Source organism: Octopus sinensis, linkage group LG17, assembly GCF_006345805.1.
Source record: "Octopus sinensis linkage group LG17, ASM634580v1, whole genome shotgun sequence".
Taxonomy (NCBI): Eukaryota; Metazoa; Mollusca; class Cephalopoda; order Octopoda; family Octopodidae; genus Octopus; species Octopus sinensis.
In genome coordinates, this window is record NC_043013.1 from 9,201,743 (window position 1) to 9,217,138 (window position 15,396).

Here is a 15,396-nt window from a genome sequence, read left to right on the forward strand (position 1 = left end):
GTCCTATTCTGGACAAACACTCCCTCTAGCAGGTACCGCAAATGTAGCGAAGACTGTTCCTGGCTGGTTGTAATGCCATAGTTTCTTGTTGACGTCTTTTCTAGTCTTTCCATTTCTCCTCTCTCTCTCTCTGTCACTCCTTTGTATTCCCTCTTTGAACCCCACCTCAACAAACTTCCACTACTTAATTCATTCTGAATTCTAGTCATTATGTCCAATAATTACCCTATAATATCAATATCAAGAGAAAGCTCAAGCAAATACAGATTTAATTTGTTAGCTGTAAATTTAAATCATTTAAAAGTACCATAATACACACATAAGTAGAAGAAATAGGTTGAAATCATTACAAACCTACCGTGTTTACTCAACAGTGCTACATGTGTCATGTCTTGGGACCAGACAACATATTTAACTTTGGGAACTTTGACAGACGCCAGAGACCTAAAACAAGGAATGAAAGAACAAGAGATTTAATATGATATAATAACTGAAAGGAGAGATGACTCACTGAACAGGAGTTTAATTAAACCTGTAAAGTATATCATTACTAAGGGGTGGGGGTATGAGGAGAGTATTTGATCCAGGGAGGGAGTAAACTATTCCTATGTAAAGCAGATGAAGTTATTCTTCATATTTAAAATATATGATTAAAGTTGTGGAGCTGAAGTGTTATATGAAATGTACAATAAAATCTCGAGAGTATATTAAGATATGCTTATTTAATCTCTTAAATTGATTTTATCCCAGACAGGATTATGATCAATTAACTCTAGAGGAGAACTACACGAAAGCAACAATAAAAGGTATCTCTCAGCCAAGAGAGATAGTGGTTATAAGGTACTCAGACAAAGCTGTAGAATTTGAAGTGTGGCAAAATAATTAACAATTAGAAATGATTTATTGAGATAAAGCAGTCAAAACCTAAGCCAGCAGTTCCCAAACTGACAAATTCACTTTCCCTTAAAAAAATTAATGAAATACCCACATCCTAGCCCTACTCTGTATTAAAGAGACAAAACAGAGCAAGCATCCATAAATTCTTCTTTATTCACACAGATGTTTGAACAAGTTCAAAATGTTTCAAACCATTTAATTGTATTAAATATAGTAATTTGTTCAACCCCTTTTTTCAATCTTCACAACCCTCTCCTTATGAGAAGCAGTAACTTAAACTCCCATCAGGTATATTCTAAATGTGAGTTCCCATGATAATTTAGTCAACTAGCTATGCATTTCAGTTCTTCTTTTTTTTAACTAAAGCTGACCACGTCTACTCAGTCTTTGCTGTGTAATCTTTATATATAAAAGTGAAGTTGTGTGCGTGTCTGTCTCCTACGATTTAGATTCCTAACTACTCCCACATTTTTCGATGCAGTTTAACCAAAACCGGGTATCTTATAGTCGTGATTCATATCGAGCCCTTCTGGGTATTAGCGCGCGTCTACGATGAGTCTACGATTTTAAAAATAATTTACCATCATTTTTTTCCATTTTAAGGCATATTTTTTTAAATAAAGGGAAGTAACTCACTAAAAATGTCTACGATGAGTCAACGATTTAAAAAAAATTTACCATAATTTTTTTCCATTTTAACGCAATTTTTTGCTATAACTCTCTAAAAATGCTTTATAGTTATTTCCCTTACAAACCCAAGCAACGCCGGGCGATACTGCTAGTAGGTTATAAAACAAGAACATAACCACCCTATGACTGCTCTTCTAATGGACTTTGTGTCAAAGTGTTGTCTCCCTATTTGTGTACCATAGTTGCAGTCATGGTAGAAGCATGCATATTATACTATTATCCAGATAGTAATACCAGCTTATAACTAACACTAGTTTGAGAAGAGAATAACATCATCATCATCATCTTAGATTTTATATCCACTTTTCATGTTGGCATAGGTTGAACAGGTTGTTCCAGTCAGGGTTGGCACACACTGCTTATCTAGATGAGTCAGGAGCCCACATCTCATTCTAGTTTCATTCTTGGCTTGCCTTTTATGGCTGGATGGAAGCACTCCGTCGGTTATGACGATGAGGGTTCCGGTTGATCCGAATCGACGGAACAGCCTGCTCATGAAATTAACGTGTAAGTGGCTGAGCACTCCACAGACACGTGTACCCTTAACGTAGTTCTCGGGGATATTCAGCGTGACACAGAGAGTGACAAGGCCGGCCCCTTGAAATACAGGTACAACAGAAACAGGAAGTAAGAGTGAGAGAAAGTTGTGGTGAATGAGTACAGCAGAGATCACCACCATCCCCTGCCGGAGCCTCGTGGAGCTTTAGGTGTTTTCGCTCAATAAACACTCATAATGCCCGGTCTGGGAATCGAAACTGCGATCCTATGACCGCGAGTCCGCTGGGCCATTGCGCCTCCACTTATGGCTGGATACCCTTCCTAACACCAAACACTTTACAATGTGTACTGTGGATTTTTTCGTGGCAATAGTCCTATAGAGGTGCCATATCCATAACAAGTCTAAAGGTTCCTGACATCCTCAAAATATTGAGAACTTTTACATTTCGTTTACAAAAACCTGATGATGCATATGATTACCATTCATGACATGAAAAAACAATTCAAAAGTACCAGCAATATCATTACCAAAATCGTTAATTAAATACAGTAACAGAAAAATGAACTGAACAGAAAGCATTTGCAGTATTTTATTCTCTTAAGTCACACCCACCACTCTACTTATCTCAACATATATCTTTATATATAAAAGTCAAGTTGTGTGTCTGTCTCCTACGATTTATATTCCTAACTACTCCCACATATTGTGGTGCAGTTTAACCAAACTTATAGTCGTGATTCATATCGAGCCCTTCTGGGTATTAGCGCGCGTCTACGATGAGTCTACGATTTAAAAAAAAATTTACCATCATTTTTTTCCACTTTAATGCATTTTTTCGCTATTATATAAGGGAAATAACTCTCTAAAAATGTATACAATGAGTCAACGATTTAAAAAAAAATTTACCATCCTTTTTTTCCCATTTTTAATGCATTTTTTGGCTATAACTCTAAAAATGCTTATATAGTTATTTCCCTTACAAACCCAAGCAACCCAGGGCGATACTGCTAGTAACTGATAATATTGTGTAGCTACTTATGGCTTGTAATGATATAAGCCGGACATATTCTACAAAAGCTGGCCTTGGCTAATTTGATACAGAAGTAAATAACAAAATGCAGGATACGATGAAATACATCAAAAGAACTTGAGCAGAACTGACAGAGATGAGTAACAATAGAGATCCTACCTCTTCTGTTGTACATCAAATAAGGTAACGGTTTCATTGTCTTTGAGAAGAAGACATCCAGTTCCAGCATAGAATATTTCATTACAGCTGGGAGTTTGCATTTTTTTAGTAATTTCATTCTTCAGATTCTTTATAACAACCTAAAAACAAGAAACATCGTTATTAGAATGGAAATATTGAGAATATTAAGTTTATCTTAGTCTACTTTGATATGTCCCAGATTGTTATTTAATTTCCTTAAACAAGTTATATCAGTTTACTTCATCATCATTAACATCCATTTTTCCATGCCTGCATGTGTCAGACAAAATTCGTTGAGGTGGATTCCTTATGGTCGGAAATCCTTCCCATTACCAAATAATATTTTTTCCAAGGCCAGACATGTTTTTCATGATCATCCGTCCGTGGCCGTTTGCCAGCTCCGTCTGGCACCTGTGCGGGTGGCACGTAAAAAGCACCCACTACACTCACGGAGTGGTTGGCGTTAGGAAGGGCATCCAGCCGTAGAAACACTGCCAGATCAGACTGGGCCTGATGCCGCCTTCTGGCCTCACAGACCCCAGTTGAACCGTCCAACCCATGCTAGCATGGAAAGCGGACGCTAAATGATGATGATGATTTAAAATCATCATGAGATGCCAAGACAAAGATGTACACATACATGTGCATGCACACATGTGGCCCCTGGCCTTGCCAGCTCCTGTCAAACCATCCAACCCATGCCAAAATGGAAAACAGATGTTAACTGATGATGATGATATATAATGAGCTTCTTTCACTTTCCATCTACCAAATCTGCTCATAAGGTTTTGGTCAGCCCAAGGCTACAGTTGAAGACTCTTATCCAAGAGTGCTGAGCAGTGGGACTGAACCCAAGACTCCATGGTTGCAAAGTAAGCTTCTTAACTACACCGCCATACCTGCACCTGTAGTCTGTGTTCAAATCCCACTGAAGTCTAGCTTGTCTTACGTTGTTTTGGGGGGTTGATAAATAAAGAATCAGTCCAATGTGGTGAATTAATGGAGTTGGTAGCAAGGCTTTGTGACTCGGTGCATTCAGAGTTCAAATTCAGCTGCAGTGTTGTCGATGTCCAGGGTTAATCATGCTACCACAGGAACACAATGTCCAACGCACAACTGGCCAGTGTCAACAGATGGGCCTACAACCAACATCGATAAACCAGCAACAGCACAGTGAGGCTTCTTCCAGAAGTGAATTGAAAATAGCAGAAAAGAATGGAAACTATGTGTAAGTCGATGAGGAAGGCAAGATCAGCATCATCATCGTTTAACATCTGCTTTCCATGCAAGCATGGGTTGGACGACTTTGAGGGCTGGCGAACCAGATGGCTGCACCAGGCTCCAATCTTGATCTGGCAGAGTTTCTACAGCTGGATGCCCTTCCTAACGCCAACCACTCCGAGAGTGTAGTGAGTGCTTTTTACGTGCCACTGGCATGGGGGCCAGTCAGGTGGTACTGGCAATGACCTCACTCAAATCTTTTTACATGTGCCAGTGAAGCAACCATTTCTTTATATTCTTGATCAACTTTGTCTTTCGTCTTTCTGAAGTCAATAAAATAAATACCAGTGGAGCAATGGAGTCAGTCAATGCAATTGACTTAACTACTCCTGGGTATGAACATAAAAACTGCATCCCTCTGCCAAGCCATGTCGAGCCTGTGTGGCAGAGTAGCTCATCAAACCAGTATGATCTCAAGCTTAAATTCATGGTCTCCATATCAGGCTATGGTTGGTGGAGACAACATGCTGAGGCCTTTGTTCTGCTATGGACTAAACACAGGCAATTCAATCCAACACAAATCCTTTATATTCATGGCCGATGCCAGCGCCGCCTTGACTGGCTTCCGTGCCGGTGGCACGTAAAAAGCACCAATCTGATCGTGGCCGTTGCCAGCCTCGCCTGGCACGTAAAAAGCACCCGCTACACTCACGGAGTGGTTGGCGTTAGAAAGGGCATCCAGCTGTAGAAACACTGCCAGATCAGACTGGAGCCTGGTGCAGCCTTCTGGCTTCCCAGTTCCCCGGTCGAACCGTCCAACCCATGCTAGCATGGAGAATGGACGTTAAATGATGATGACTCCCACCAATTTAGTCTTTGTCTTTCCTTACTCAGAGTTTAACTGATAGATACCAGGAATGTAGAGAGATGATTCCATAGTCTAGATCTTTACTCCTGCTCCCTGGCCTTCTCCCTATCCAAAAAGAAAATCAACAAAAACCTGTGTACTTACTAAGTGTGTTCTATCGAGCACAGCAAAGCGGTTGCGGGCAACCCATACAGCAGTAAGGCCAGAAGACCTTTTTCCTTCAGGAGCTAAAAGAAATAAGACAAAACATCAAGTTAGATCAAAATATTGTATTTTAAGAGGAATTTTTAAAAAAAACTGCTAATCAATAATTCATTATTTGACCTGAGACTGCTGGATGGAGTCATTTTCAGAATGTTTCCTAACTGAATATATCTATAACAAAGGTTAATGTGTAACTATGGTAGGACTTTATTGTTAGTCAAGGAGATCCAAATTATATGGTGTTCACATTGCTGCTTATGAAAACTTCATCCATTAGGTAGATATTCAAACAACTTTGTCAGTATAAAAGAATAATATATAAATGCAAATAATAATGATAATGGTTTCAAATTTTGGCACAAGGCCAGCAATTTTGCAGGGAAAAGACAAGTTGATTACATCAACTCCAGTATGTGACTGGTACATATTTTATCAGCCCTGAATGATGACAATGATGATGAGTAAAATTAATTATTAAAAAGAGTTCAAATTTGAAATTACCATCAGGATTTTGTGAATCAGAATTTTTTGGAATGCCGTATAGATCATATGTACTATTGTCAACATTACTGGTCCTCTGAAAAAGAGAATAAAAATATCCATAGCATTAAAAGAAAGAAAAAAACATTAATAAAAGAAAGGCGAAAATTCCACACAAACACATGAACTAAATGTTTGAAAGTACCAAAGAATAAAAATCAATAAGATTTCTAGAAACATCACATAAATTCTTCGTTTGCAAAGTTCTTGATGTGAATTTGCGTTGAAACAAATTATGTTGTATCTTAGGAGGGTCATTATGCTAATAATGAACACACACTGGTTCTGTTTCACTTTTATTATTATTATTATTATTAATAGTCAATTGCCTAACTATTTAACCAATTAACTAATCAATTGTTTGATTAGTCATTTGGTCAATCAATTAATCAGCCAGGCTTGTCAAATCTTTTCACTATTGTTCACGATCTCATCAATGATATGCCTTTTCTACCCTAGGTCAACTTCAGCTGATCTGAAGCTAATGAGTTATCAAACAGTAGCTGAATTAATTGGTTAAATGTAAACAAATTAACTAATTATAATAGAAGTGATATAGAACCAGTGTATGTGTTTATTATTGGCATAATGACCCTCCTGAACTACAACAAAATCATATAAATTCTTATACATCAAATATTTCAGATAAAATAGATTTGTTACTGTTGTTGGAATAATTTCATTACGTTTACCTGAAAAACTAAAATTTTTACCTGTTCTGTTCAAGCTTAATCACTTTTTATAATTGCTCTAAAAATTTATAAAAATCTATTTGCAGAAATATTAAGTTATTAAATCATTTCAAAAAAAAACATGTATCCTCTAACAAACCCTTATTTTAAGATGATGGGAGAGAGCTTCTAACAAGGTTGCTTGCCTGCTGATGATAGCAGCTAAATCCCATTCAAATCACACCCAACCATTTTTAAAAAGAAAGGACACATTGGGTAATGTATTTGTAAATACACTAAGCCTGTAATTGTATATACACAAAAATCTAAAGCAAAAAATACAAGATGGTCAAAGCAGGAATAGTGTTGATCATATATTCACTCTAGCAGAGCTGATCTAAGGTTAAATAATAGCAATCTTTTATTATGTTACAAAATTTGCTTTATTTTATGATAGACAGGCATGGCTGGGTAGTTAAGAAGCTTGCTTTGCAAAGACGTAGATTTGGGTTCAGTCCCACAGCGCAGCACTTTTATAAATATCTCCAGCTATAGTACTGGGCTCATTAATGCTTTGTGATGAATTCAGTAGGTAGAAACTATGTGAAAGCCCAATGTGTGCTTGCCTCATCACCACCACTGGTCTTGGTTTGTTTTTGCAGCCCTGTAACCTAGCAGACTGGCAATAGAGATCAATGGAATAAGTACCAGGCTTTAGAATAAGTACTTTAGAATAAGCTTTAGAATAAGTACTTTAGAATAAGTACTGGGATTGATCTGTTTAAACTAAAACAGTTCAAGGCAATGCCCCAGCATGGCCATATTCCAGTGACTGAAACAAATCTCTATATATATAAACGCCAAAATGTCTGCTTGTGTGTCCTTTATACAAATCCACAATTTTTCAGTTAGAGAGCTCGCACTTTCTATGGCCATTCAAAACCGTCCAAGAGTGGTCACGCACATCTTTACATTTCCCCAGTCAGCCTGCAAAGCCATTAAAAAAATCAATAGAAATGACTTTTTTGTGAATTTTCTATCCAAAACCCAATCAAAATGCCCGAAACTTGATACGCCAATTGAATGCTAGCTAGCTGTATGTGATTGGTCGGAGATTCGGACAGTACTCGCGTGTATGTGCGCACGCACTCAGCTGTATATGCATGCACTAGCACTATGACCCGGCGTTGGCAGGTCATAGTGCTAGTGTAAGATAAAAGATAAGGAAATGCAAGTTTAACTTAAAGCTAACTGATTAGACAATGATATAATAATAATAACAACATTAATAACAAGGATGATTTCAAATTTTGGCACAAGGCCAGCAATTTCGGGGAAGGGGTAAGTGGATTACATCAACCCCAGTGTTCAACTGGTACTTATTTTATTGACCCTAAAAGGATGAAAGGCAAAGTTGACCATGGCAGAATTTGAACTCGGAACATAAAGACGGATGAAATGGCGTTATGCATTTTGCCTGGCGTGCTAACAATCCTGCCAGGTTACCGCCTTAATAATAATAATAGAAGTGCACTACAACTTGTCAGATATGTAATCAGTAATTTTTCAATTAACACTGGAGAGATGGATGAAAGGTGACAGAGAAATTTGAACTTAGAAATATCAAATATCAAAAAAGAAAGTACATGGTTGGTTACTCTGAAGTTTCACAACCTTACAAGAAAGGAAAAAAGAAAAAAAAACATGAGCTCAAGAACACAAATTTGAAGTTCTTCTGCAGATCAAACGAACCAAAGTCAATACATGTCTGCTATTTAATATCAACTCTAGAGCAGTGATTCTCAAATAATGAACTGTACATATTTAAAAATATGATACAGGGCCTTAGAAAATTCACGCTTAACGCTTATGTGTCTTGAAAAATATGCTATAGTTAATAATAACAAAAAGTATGTTTAATAAAATGAAAATACATTCTGATAATTTGCTAAATTTAAAGACTTAATTTTTTTTTTTAAGTTTTCATACATATTGGGCCAGTTTTTTTCTTTTTTTTTTTACTAGATGTCCAGTATATCAGAGAATCAAAAGTATTGAGAAGCACTGCTTTAGAATAATGGAAGACAAATTCAGCCCCAAAGCCGGTTTACAATAATATTCCTTTATAATTAAGCCCAGGAAAAATTGGAAGCCTGAAGGGAAACTGCGGCCGGGTAAGAAAAGTGTTTTGTCCAAGGTATAAAGAAATGCAATGTATGTTACATAAAACAAAACCAAAATATAATATATGATACAAAAATATGGTATTTCATCTACAATTACTGCTCCCAATATGACAATGCCAACAATGACAAACCCTTTTGATAAGTAACAAATATATTTTTGTAGGAATACATATAAACCCCAGAGGGGAAAAAAGTTGAATGTCAACACGTCTGATAGTTCTAGAAACTGCAACCATCAGATGTGATATAATAAGTTACCAAATTTCCTTTCAGTAATCTACTTTATTTCACTCCATTAATGGTGTTTCAGAAAAGACATGAATATTATGACCATCCACCCCAACCATCACCAGACTTCATACCCACTTGGAGAAGGCAACAGGAAAGTACAGCAGAGATAATGACATCACAGAAGTTATGTTTGAGGCCACACATATAGTGACACAGCTTAAAGCTGATTGACCAAACAAGGAACTGTATTAATGAAGAATTATGGACTAATGTTAAGTCAATGGAGGTGTAGGAGATTATTGTTCAAGGAGATGTTGAACGACACAAAATATCTGAACTTCCAGTATTGAGCTGACATAAGACTGAGAATGGAAATGTCACATACAAATATGTAAACTACTTCATTGTACAGGAAATAATAAACGTAAAAAAGCGTTGGTCAAAATGCTTAATATTTTTTAGTTTTGCTCCCTTATATTCGGTTCACAGTGTATAGAGAATATATGCAGTTTAATATACAAATGAAAGGGGGGAAAATGTTCAAGACAAGTAATAGGGTTTATACCAATTTTTTTGCTGATTGAAAGACTACATGGAAATAGGAAATATGAATATGTGTGTGTGTGTGTGTGTGTGGTGTGTGTGTGTGTGTATATATATATATATATATATATATACATATACATATCATGTGATCACGTGACCAACCAGGCTATCAGATGTTGCTACACATCACTGGTCACAATGCGCTTCGCATTGTTTTAGCCTTCAAATGATGCCACTCCGCTGTCTAAGGGAGCAGGCCAACAGAAGAAAGAGTGAGAGAAAGTTGTGGCAAAAGAGTACAGCAGGGATTGCCACCACCCCCTGCCAGAGCATCATGGAGCTTTTAGGGGTTTTCATTCAATAAACACTCACAATGCCCGGTCTGGGAATCAAAACCGCTGCCCTAACCACTGGGCCATTGCGCCTCCACACACACATATATATATATAAACCTCCATATCAATGTGAAACGACAACCTTGCAAACCACAGAATGTACTTCAGACAACCAATGTTGACATACAAATTCCAGTGAAGACATCTGCATCAGACACATAAATACAATACTTTCTCGTCAGTTGGCCATTTGCAACATTTGATAGAAGATACAGTACACATAACAAAACTAGATAGAAAAACATGAATTGCTAGCAATACCATCGACCATAATATTCCACAACTATGAGACTAGTTATGGAAGCCTGACTAACAGTGAAGTACAAACCAAAATTTAATTCACAAGAACAAGATAAACTATAAAAGTTACTAATTGATTATTATTAAACAACACTTATTCCTGTTATGATGATTTTATCAGTTGCAACATTACTTCCATGATCCTTTGTTGCTTAATGCAAAATGCAACAATGATACACCACTATTACCATTTCATTCTGATAATGATGTTGAGGAAGTTTTTGAATACTAATATTAAGGAGTATTAATATTCCAAACAATATTCCAATAATGGAATAATTGAGAAATATGAAAAACATTCTTCAATTTCCAAAACAAAAAAACTAAACTTGTACACAGTTTTGCCTTCAGTATAATGTGTTTGAAAGAAAAACTGCCTCAAATAAAATCTATGTAGATATTAAAGATGATCTTTGTAAATACTGCTTTTAATTGATGTACATAAAATAAATACAGTTTTAAAATTGATCACAAAATAGTTGGGAATTAGTTCATTTTAAATTCATGCAAATAAAAATCATATTTTGATTTAGATTTTTAGTCATTAAAACCATCAGCTGGTGGTATTATTTTTGAGAAGGAACATATAAGTCTTATAAAGGCATTAAATCATGCTTAGCTCACAAAAGATGTTTAACAATGTTTAGAAAAAATTATCTCGTGCATTTTGATTAAATTATCAAGTGCTATTTTACAGGCTCAAATCAAATTGGTGTAAATTATATTGCAGGAGAGATTTTTAGTAAAAATTCATAAAAATTATGTAAATCATTGACTAAAAGATTATTATATAGATTCAAAGTATTCTTCAAATTCTCTTTGAATTCCTCAAATTAGAAAATTTCTTGTCAAACTACCATTTGATTTGGGGTCTTTTTTCCCTTCTATTTTAAGCAAAGATTACCATACAAACAATATTCCTTCTTTAAATTATGATAAGAAACATAAAGGTTATTGAGAAATTTCTCAGTCATTTTGTATCACAAAGTCTATATTAATGCTATTTTCCAGCTTCACCATAACAGACTGACAGAAATATTAGCAAAATGAATGATAATTTAGTATTTCAGTTCTTACACATTCTGACACCAAATCCAGCTGAAGGCAACTTATTTTAAGTAGACACCAGTCATAAACTAAGGATTATTCAGTTGACTGTATTCCTAACTAATTACTTTGTAACTCTGTAGTGTAATAATAAAAAAATCAATTAAAAGCAGAGATAGAGACTCAAACCAAACACAGTATCTACTATTGTCTTGTCCATTTAGTATTAATAATATATTATTTTAATTGTTTTACATCCATTTCTTGATGTGTGCACGAATATTATTTTAATGATTTGCACGTTTATTTATGGTCAACATAATCCAACAGCTGAATTATTTCCCTAACACTAACCACTCAACCACAAAATAGAGAGAAGCTTGCTGCCACCCAGACAGACTAGAGTCAAACTTGATACTCACTGTATAACACCATTCAACTTTTAATCAATTTGGATATTTCAGGGATTTCTGCATATCAGTGTATCATCAGGAGCGATTTTACTAATTTTTTCATTGTTTCAAAATTAATTGAAACAAAGGCAGAATATTTCCATAGATATCATCATCATCATCATCATTTAGCGTCCGCTTTCCATGCTGGCATGGGTTGGACGGTTCAACTGGGGTCTGTGAAGCCAGAAGGCTGCATCAGTCTGATCTGGCATAGTTTCTACGGCTGGATGCCCTTCCTAACGCCAACCACTCCGTGAGTGTAGTGGATGCTTTTTACGTGCCACCTGCACAGGTGCCAGACGGAGCAACAAAAGGCTTAAGGTTTAACTAATAAATTTATATATAAAAAAAAAAAAGATACTACAGCAGAGAGAATACAAACACTAATAAGATAAAATTTTGAAATAACTATTAAAATATTCTGTGAAAGATCCGTCGAGTAAAGCATCAGGATGGCCAATTCCCAGCAGAAACAGACTGAATAAAATGGGAAAATATCAAGATGGGACTCAACAGGGGTTTAGAAAAATAAGATTTAAAAACATCAGAAAGAGGTATTTAATATACATGAGAAAAAAGTTGAAAAATCATTACTAAGTATTTATAAATGTCTAAAAAAAATACTTAGAACCAAGCATAGAGAGACAGATACAAAAATGGAACACAGAAAAATACAAGAATTTCCTGTTAAGAAACCAATGAAGTAAACACAAGAAACTATATACACTGAGGTTGAATGCTTGAATAAGAAATAAGTTAAAAGATAAAAGAATGAAATAACTTTCCAAAAGATTCCGGAGAGAAAAGCTTCTTTATGATTGGTATTCTACAAGATTGTACAGAGAGGAATTGGACCAATATGAAGATCAATACTGAATCAAAAACTTGTCTAAAAGACAGATTTTAGTTATACAAGATCAACGTTTAATTACAAAGAAAACTACAAAAATAAATTAAAATTGCAGTTTAAGTAATTAACTTAAAGACGTAATTGACAGGTATGGCGGTGAGGTTAAGGAATTTGTTTCCCAATTACATTGACCCTACTACTCAACTGGTACTCATTTTATCAACCCTGGAAAGATAAAAGGCAAAGTCAACCTTGGCAGAATTTGAACTCAGAATGCAAAAATGGATGAAACACAAAGCATCACCCTGTCCAGGAATCAAAAACACAAAACATCACCCTGTCCAGGAATCAAGAATATAAAGCATCACCCGGCCTAGGAATCGAAACCACAATCTTGTAAGTCCAACACCCTAACCACGAAGTCATACGCCTCCACATCCCACTGCCAATATTACGACATTCAACAACTACAGAGCACTAAATATGAAAAGAAGTAACTGGGAATGAATAAAACCTGATAGATATGTACTGGATATCTATCACCTCATAGAGTGATAACTCCATAGAACAAGAAGTGTCCCCATCAAAACACACACATAAAAGCAGAAACAACAATAGTTTTGTTAGCTCCAAACTCTATGGTTCAATACACACCACAAACGATAAGTGCAATAAAACAACAAATATCGCAAACTGACAGAGTCTCTAGATGTATCAAGTCAAGGAAGGAGCTTCTACAGGGTCGCTCAAACACCTAGACATAGCAACTAAACTTCCCTCAGATCACAACCACTGTCTTTAAAAAATAGATATTATAGTTGAGGTACACTTTACTTAACAAAAGTCTTGATGGTCATGACAAGAATGCCTATGCTCATAGGCCTACTCAATCTGAGTTAATTTGGAGCTAAATGACATGTTTACAGAGATAGACTGGACAGTGAAGAGATCACAAGATAGGAAGACTTTCACATTGCACCTCATAAGATAAACCAATGTATGTGAGAGTGTGAACTTTAGCCTTCAGTTAGGTGGAGGTGTGGTATATAAGGAACAATAGATCTGTGAGTCACATCTTGTCGTGGGACCAATTACTTAAGAGGTGCCCAAGAACTGCTTGATAAGTCTTGAGATTACGAAACAACAACTGGTCCAAAAACCAGAGGACTACTTGTTTAAGAAGATCAGTGTGTAGCAAAATGTGAAAATTTGGATAATTAAACCTAATTGACAATACATCTAGGCAATATGTTTTCTAGAATAGTTATTTTAAAATATGAGTTTGAGAATTCAAGAGTAATAATTTTGGGAAGCATTTAACCCTTTCGTTACTGTATTTATTTTGAGATGCTCTGTGTTTCTTTTAATTACTTTAAATATAACAAAGAATTTATTAAAATAACTTGGTTATCATTCAGCTAGTGTTAGGAACATAAATTGTGACTAAGGTTTGGTGGAAGATTTTAATTCAAAACTTATGAAAACAAGTCATTTGTACTCAGAGCCAGAGCCGGTTTCAGCCTGGTTGGTAATGAAAGGGTTAAAAGAGAAAAGAAACTATTCTTTTAAATATCTAAACTATAAGATAAGATAATAATTGCAAATTAAGGCAATGCAGATTGGTTAGGATGTTTTAATTTATCAATGATCAAATTACTGCCAGCAATTCCCAATGTAGAGATGTTAATAATACATATTATAATATATAAATTCATATCACCTGGCATAAAGTTACCTCTCTCTCAATACTATACACCCATTCAGTTGAGGGGTTTAGTCTTACAAGTAACTTGGAGACCTCACTAGTACCACTGTCCCATAAAAGGTACTCCAAGCCACAAAAACCATGTTGAAGTAGATATTGGAGCATAGTGCAGTCCTCTGGCGCATTGGTTCCGGTCAAACCGTCCGACCCATGCCAGCATGAAAAATGGACATTTGATGATGATAACCTGAGATATATATTACTAACATCTCTAGAATCAAATAAATTCAATGCAAAACATTCCAGTGATTTAGCAAACTACATAAACGTCTATCTGATCATTAGATAGATTTTGAGAAGATTAGAGAGATTTTTGTAGAATAATTGTGACTTAAAGACAAAGAACTGAAACCAATAATTGAAACCAGAGAGAAAAAGATAACACAGAAAAAAAAAACATAGCATAACATGCAGTTTGATTAATAATAGTGAACACAGCAGGTTCAATAAAAAAGATATATATTTTTTTACAAAATATATATTGTGCTAACTATCCTCCCACTTCAAAGCAAAATAACTGTTTTTGTAGTCCGATACACAACTAAACCTTGAATTACCTGTAATTCCCAGTTTCCAGATTCAGGAATTACAACCTACAATAGAACAGATGCATCAATACGACAAACATTTATAAACGGTTAGCAAAGAAAATTTTGAGAGAAGGTAAATCAAGAAAATGGTAAGCTGAGTTTGTAAATCTCAATCTGTCTGCATTAAAGTAAAACACCTCAAAAGTTTTTAGAAAAAAAAAAAAAATACTCAATTTTTTTTTATATAATCATCTTTTACCATGGAATTGATAATATTTGCTCAATTCAGTA

The 15,396-nt window shown here is 35.5% G+C and overlaps 1 protein-coding gene across 1 annotated transcript in view; it reads right to left on the reverse strand.

Moving 5' to 3' along the window:
* LOC115220968 (coatomer subunit alpha-like) overlaps window positions 1–15,396 on the reverse strand; it is a 116,313-nt gene that overhangs the window by 19,851 nt on the left and 81,066 nt on the right. Inside the window, 4 exon segments of the mRNA XM_029791178.2 lie at window positions 359–444; window positions 3,276–3,415; window positions 5,530–5,612; window positions 6,091–6,166. Of these exon segments, the coding sequence (XP_029647038.2) occupies window positions 359–444; window positions 3,276–3,415; window positions 5,530–5,612; window positions 6,091–6,166 (385 nt within the window).